Genomic DNA, 7,219 nt, shown 5'->3' with positions numbered 1-7,219 from the left:
AAACACTAGTAATTGAAATTGATGCATTGATGAGACCACAAACAGCAAGCTTATTGCCTCACTCCCATGACAGAGGCAATACAATTATTGTCACCAATGACCGGTGTTAATCAAAGTGGAATTATGCTCACAGTTGTAAGAACATGAACAGATTGAAAGGTAGGGCCTTCAATGAATTGGGATGAAAAAAAGGAATGTTAAAAAGTGTCTTTTGGGGAAATTTTCAGTCATTTCTTAGAAGTTTACAATACCCAGAGCAGGAACCTGTGCTGGAAATTATGCATTTGATGTCACCTGCCATACCCATGTTTTCCAATACAAACACAACCCTCAACCAACTACAGATTTTTTAAGTTAGTAACAGAACAACTAAAAATTACCATCATTTTAAATCATTTGTTAAATATATAGTTAATATTTCTAAAGCCCAGTTGCAAAATATTTTAACAGGCCTTTCACATATTCATGGCCACTCTTCTTACTTTCCTGGCCACTCAAAAGGTCTCATAATCTCCCAGTCCTTAGCAATATCTCCTCTAAGTAACATTGTGTCCATTAGTCTCTGGAAGTATATATGGACTGGAATGCTTCTCTTGTGTTATCATATAATTTAAGATGGCACCTTTGACAGTGCTCGTATCTTACCAAGACAGAACATGGTTCCTTAAAAGCCTTTTTGATTATGGTGAAAATAATGGGGTGGCATTGATCTTGCGATCAACTTGCTTCTCAGCTGTGTTATACTGTCATGCTGTGTATTAAAGAAATGAGAGTAGCTCTTTAAGCTGTGCCGGCATCACACTTCATGAAGCTTGATCACTGCACAAATTTTAGGGATTGGCCAATGCTTGCATGTCACTGAGCACTGACGTATTGTGGCTAAAGCTAATCTTGACTGGCAAGTTTTACATTTGTCAACCGTCGGTTCCAGATGCCTGCAAACATTCTGGCCATCGACAAATTGGGCACAGTGTCCTTGGCAGTGTGATGCTAGGTCAAGGAACCTATAGATTATCTAGAAAAATAAATTTTTCATGTATGGAGAGATTGAAGCAATTATATTGTATGTACATGTACTTTCCTCAATTTTCCCTGGAGAACTTAAATTTCACGAAATCGGGGAAATTTCCTTATAACAGTGCTTCTGGTGAAATTCATTATGCACGTTTCCTCTGCATGACTGTCTGTAACTAATGTTTTAATCAATTAAAAATCCTGCTTTAAAATCCAATCATACAATCATGCTGTCAATATCGTAGGTCTGGAAAGGTGCTAGTAAGAAATTGCTGTGATCATGTATTGGTCTTCAATAATTGTCTCTAGGTAACTCTGCTCACAGAGGATCAGGTGCAGAAAGTCCTATTTGCATTCAGATGTTGATTTGAACAGATTGTAACACTGAGATAAAGATTATTTTGAGTAAGTCCAGTCTCATGGGTATGATAATTCTGTTCTTAATCTTTCTATGATACTTTCCATGGTGCTGAAAACTGAAGTGTTGTGTACTTGTAGAATGAAGGGAAAGTAGACTAAGTGTATTTCCTGCAGCCTGCAGTCTGTCACACAGCTTTACTGTAATACTTAATGCCTAGTTTCCCACTTAAATTCACATTCAGCCTTTCTCCTCTGCTATCGTTGCCATACCATATGAAGGGAATTTCTACCGATTTTCCAATAAATTATATTTTGTAAAAAAACCTAGGCAGCATGGAAAACAAGGAAATTCAATACCAGCTTGACATCAGAGATTTCCCCATGAGGTCTAGCATTTGTGAGAATTTCTGACTTTTAAAGCACAATAGTTACCAGCAGAAGTCTATGAAACCATAAAGTATGAAAATCAATGTAGATTGAATTGCCATGTGGGCATGGTTGCATAATAATGAAGGACAAAGCAATGATGTGAAGCCTGAGCCAATCTGTCTTATTCCATAACTATGATTTACATGTGTACTGCTGGCTCGTGCACTAAATCAGAATAGGGAAGAAGGACATTGGGGAAAGGGTTACATGGGAGAAGTGTCATTGCATCAAGACTCTTAAAACGTGCATGTAAATGCAGTTGAGCCTTGGTAGTTGTAAGGTAATTCTTGAAGATCACTTTGGCTATCAGAGGCATAAAAATGCTAAACCTTTTTAACCAAATAGGTTTCCAGGTTTGTTTTGCAGAACTATGAGTATAATCATACACATAGAAATATATATTCAAATGCAGCTAGATTACTGCTTGACATGACATGTACCTTGGAGCAGGCACTCTCCCCCTCCTGTCCCACCAGGATGTACAGCTTCTGGCCTGCAGTGAGGTTGAACTTCTCCTTGATGTATGCCCCCTGAGACTGTTCTGTGTTCTTAGCCCCTACGCCTCCACCAGCCCCATAGGCAGAAATGCTGGCAATTGTAGACACAAGATGGCCATTAACGGGGCAGAAAATTGTTTCACATGAGAATCAGTCCTTGAAAAAGTGTACTTGGATGCTTATCGGCATCACCAAATACTGTGTTAAAGTTTAGATGGTAAATGATAAAATTTGTATGCATAGGCAAAATAGATACATGTTGACGCAACTAACCTAATTCTCTGTTTTGGTATCTGTGAGTAGACTAGAAATTGAGTTTTTGTGCCTTAAAATGATTTACAGTGAAAAATGGCATACATAGGCAAAAAAACATCTCCATAGTTCACAGCACCTTATTATAAGCTTAGTGACATTCCCATGAGTTGGTATGCCAGTGACTATTATGACATGAAGGTACCAAATACCAAAGGTTGGGAGATGATTACAATCTGACAGCCTACAAAGAAAATGTGATGCGTGTCTGGTGTCCATTAGCTAGTTTCTCCCAGGTACAGAAAGGACAGAATGTTCCTGAACATTTTCTACCTGTATGGCATGGACTTCAAGCAAAAATTGAGAATTCACAAATGTCACAAATGCAAACAAGAAGATGTATGTATATAATTTCGAAGTTGGCATTTTTTTAAAGAAATGCTGTATGCATGTGTAAGTTGTAATAGGTGTGAGTATTTTGGGGGAAATAAACCCAATATATCAAGACTGTGTGTATGTCAGGACAAGATCAACATATTTCTCAAATTGTTGTGTCTTGACTTGTGTCATGTCTTGAATATTACAAGTCTTAAACATGGTAGAGCTAGTAGTGAACAGTTTTATAGAATGTTTCATTCTTTTATGGTAATGACTGGTATCCCTTGTACCTGTACACCTCTGTTTCTGGTATGGTCCATATCTGGATGCCCTGGAGAGGTCCCTCCCCTGGTACCATAACCTCCACAGTTTTGTACTTGTATTCTGTGTCACACTGGGCTTGGGTTGGTCCATAGGGACCTTTTGCACCGCAGGTTGTAAACCTGTACACTGGGGGCACCTCTGGACCTAATATAAAGGAACAGGATGACAAAATTCAGTCTTCATGATTAAGCAAAATTAATACATCTTATCAGATACATGTTAGCAGATGATGCTGTAAACAGAGGGAAGTCTTGATCATGGCGTGGCATGTAGCTAACTATTCAATTTGTTGTTTCATCAAAATCAATATGTAAAGCTAAGAAAGGATGACATAGATAGCAATTTGACTTGGTTAGACTTCCTCCAGGCCAGCAATGTTGGTACAGGAACAAATTTGCATTTTGTAAGCCTTGGAAGCTTGATATGATGATTTGCTCTTTTGGAAAATTATTTCAATTGTCTGAAACAGTTTCTGCCTTGATTCTACTTACAAATGTACCTAAATGCATTTGGCTGCTGTGAAATCCTTAGGTTGTATCAGGCTTCTTGTAGATTGTGACACCAGCAGGATTATTGGTATCAGAGCAATTGACCCCTTGGCATATCAGAATGATATCCTATAACACCTGTTCACCCTTTCTGTTATGTTGTCAGCAACATTAGAGCGATGCCAGTACATTTTCTTCTTTCCCTGTTGTATGTTGACACTATAGAGTTACAGTGAATCCCTCCTTCATATCTGTATATAGGATTATGTGCTGGGAAACTTACTTCCAATCATTTAAACATTATATTAACGTTACATCTTTTATTTATTTTTTAGAGGAAAAAGATTAAAACATTTTCCCTCTAAACCAGATACCATGTTGAGAGAGACTATTGTCTAATGTAACATGGCATGAAATGACAATGGATTAAATCTAATCTTATTTGCTTTTAGCCAGCCAGGGACTGTGGCAACATAAAGACAGACACAAATGTGGCTGTCTACTATTAACCACTTATAGCAGATCTTTGGCCACAATGTCATGATTGTATAAGCTAAAATGTAATAACATATGCAGATTTCTATTGCTTGACTATGCAAATGGTCCAGTTTGCCACTCCTTGATGGTTGCAGATGTAATTGTCACCAAGGTCTTCATCAATACGTTTAAGATAGAGAATGGTGGTGGTTCAGCTGAGTAGAGTAAGAACAACTGGTTTTCTATGCTTTTCAAATTTTCCTATTTTGCATGTCTCCCTCTTGTTAGATGGGAGCCAGGGTTTTGAATACTTGTCAGTGGGTATACGTAATGACACTTGCTTTGTTAAGTCAGAGCCAAACAGCTGGGCCACAGTCCATTAGTGTCTGGTTTCCTGTCAGACAAATATCAGCTCCATTGTATGTTCTGAATATCCTGGGCATGGTATTTGTCAATAGGTGACTGTGTTTTGTTAATGGATACCATGCACCTTTCTCCAGTAACTTTGTACAACAAAAGATTAGTTGGTTGCCCATCAGCAGATTTTTTTAAAATTAAACCATGCTATCAAAACCTTCATTAAAGCTATTAATATTTTACACACACATTGTACTTTCTCCCTAAAACAAAGCACACAAATTGCTTACCTGGATCCATGGTGGCGTACATGCAGGCATCAGTGAATGGTGACTGGGTAGGATTGGATACTGTTGGCAAAAGGGTCATAACATTTATTCAAACTATTTAGTCAGAAGCAGGTAAGATTTCTTTTTTTTAGTAAGATTTCTTAAAGACACCATCTAAATCTTTTTGGCATCCTGATCTTCTGATCTGAAATTGAGAGGTTCAAGGTTAACATTCCTGCCCCCCCCCAAGTTGTGCCTTTGGGAAAAAAATTAGTAAATGAGTATCCGAGTTAAGCCCCAGTCACACACATTGTATGATTTAACTATGATGCTATTTTTCTCTGCAATGATTTGCCAGATATTGAAGGTTTGAGAAGCAGGAGGCAATAGTTTAAACATATACATGTAAAGCCATGGTCACAAACATTGTAGGTCATCATACAACAGGCTAGGCTTAAGGGAGTGAACCTGCCAGCGGGTCAATCTCAGGTAAATTACAGACAAGATCATCACCTCACAGAGTGCCATGCAATGGAAAATATGGATAAAAAGGATTTTGAACATGATCAAGATTTTCATAGCCCCCATGTGTATTTCTGTCCCTAAAAATCCAAATCCATACATTTTGACACGTGTTCTTGTCATTTTAGTTCTCCTTAATATTGCTAATCTTGTTGAAACCTGTAACGAATAGAGCCCAGTAGCCACAAGAGAACATTGTATCCCTAGTAGAGCTTGCTTTCTCATGTGTCAATTCAAGTATTGCATGCAGTTGACAGATAATCATGACTGTTCTTGGTGCTGAAGAGGATGCTGGTATTACCATATGTAACACGCACACATTTCCTGTTTGAATGCAATTAAAATCCAACAATGGGATCACAACTATCAATCCTCCAAAGACCCAAAGTCCCATTGACTGGAAAATACTTTGTAGCAACACTTTTGCGATTATCCCCCACACTAATATTCTATGCTTCCATCACCCCAGAAAGTTGTGACAGGCTGTCAGAAATCTGTTCTTTCCTAATAGTTTGTCCACATGTGACAAATGACCATTTGTAAGGATGTGGCCAAATGCAAAATGTTGTGTGGTACTAGTAGCTGGTAGCCTGGTCCTTATAAGTCCATGAAACTAACTATTGTATAACACAGTGCTAGATGTACAAGAAACTAGCTATTAATGAACCTTTATTGCATGTTCATTCCCTGGGGGGATAAATGCTGGGATGTACAATGTACAATGTACTGAAAAGATACAGTTACAACAATAAAATAAAAGGCCAACATTATGTACATCTAAGGTATAAAATGCTTAAAAAAACTAGAAAGGCCAACATTTGCTTCGGAGCAAATGTAATATTTCACTCCATCTCCCTCCCCATACAAAAATAGAAGATTCTGAATAAATCATACTGCAATCATACAAGGACAAGCTTTTTGAATCTCGACAGATATTTACAAAAATGGCACTTGGCCATTATCTCCCTTTTTTTTACAAAGATACAACGACAAGCACTTTAAATCTCGACAGCTTTACTTTACACTTATCTCAATTTCAAAGTTACATATTGCAGGTATCTAAATACTACTAATGACGAAATTGCAACTACTACTAACGGTAGCAAAATTTTCACGGTCTGAGAAACATGGACATGTTCACGGAACTATATATTCACGGAGGTGACAGTTGCAGGAAAAAGAAAGTCCAGGAATTATTTCCTAACTGTAAAGATAAGTTCACGGTACAGAGGTGACAGTGAAAACCGTGAACATTGACCTCCTGCTTGCGTTACGTTGCGGTACAGTAAGAAAAAAAATCGGGAATTACAGTAATCAATTTACAGAGTATGTTTGCTTAGTTTCCAGATGTTTGTATGAATGTCGTAAACTTAGTTTTAAATTAACGAAAACCGATGCGCGCACAGATGCCATCCATACAATCAAATCAACATGGCCTTATTAACAATCACATAAACTATGAAGCCATACATTGAATAAGCTATACATATAATATGATTATCATAACCTTTATTTTTAAAATCATGCCAGTGAGCTAATTGCATGTACAGAGTGAAAGAAAGTAAAGTAAAGTAAAGCAGTAGAATTTCTGTACTAAGCTATGATAGTACTCCATATGATTCGTCCTCATCGTCATCATTCAATGTGGTCTATCTCTTGCTACTAGTGACTGGTAATACCTCTGTAGATTCTTCACACTGGCAGAGTACCGTACTCATTCTCTCTTGTCAGCTCCATACTTTTGTGACAACATCAAAGTGATTTTGGTTTGTATGTTGGAAAAATACAAAAGACTAACATTCTAAGTTATTGACATTCTTGAGTAAGAACAATCAGTTTTTGAATGTTAAAA

The 7,219-nt window shown here is 37.5% G+C and overlaps 1 protein-coding gene across 1 annotated transcript in view; it reads right to left on the bottom strand.

Moving 5' to 3' along the window:
• The window catches only part of LOC109463173 (ALK tyrosine kinase receptor-like), a 30,871-nt gene extending 25,908 nt beyond the window's left edge, over positions 1–4,963 (bottom strand). The window contains 3 exon segments of the mRNA XM_019759887.1: positions 2,244–2,391; positions 3,221–3,398; positions 4,867–4,963. Coding sequence (XP_019615446.1) covers positions 2,244–2,391; positions 3,221–3,398; positions 4,867–4,945 — 405 coding nt within the window. The 5' untranslated portion in view covers positions 4,946–4,963.
• Positions 4,964–7,219: the final 2,256 nt, after the last annotated feature.

Source organism: Branchiostoma belcheri, unplaced genomic scaffold, assembly GCF_001625305.1.
Source record: "Branchiostoma belcheri isolate BF01 breed outbred unplaced genomic scaffold, Haploidv18h27 scaffold123, whole genome shotgun sequence".
NCBI lineage: Eukaryota > Metazoa > Chordata > Leptocardii > Amphioxiformes > Branchiostomatidae > Branchiostoma > Branchiostoma belcheri.
This window is presented reverse-complemented; position numbering and strand designations above follow the sequence as displayed.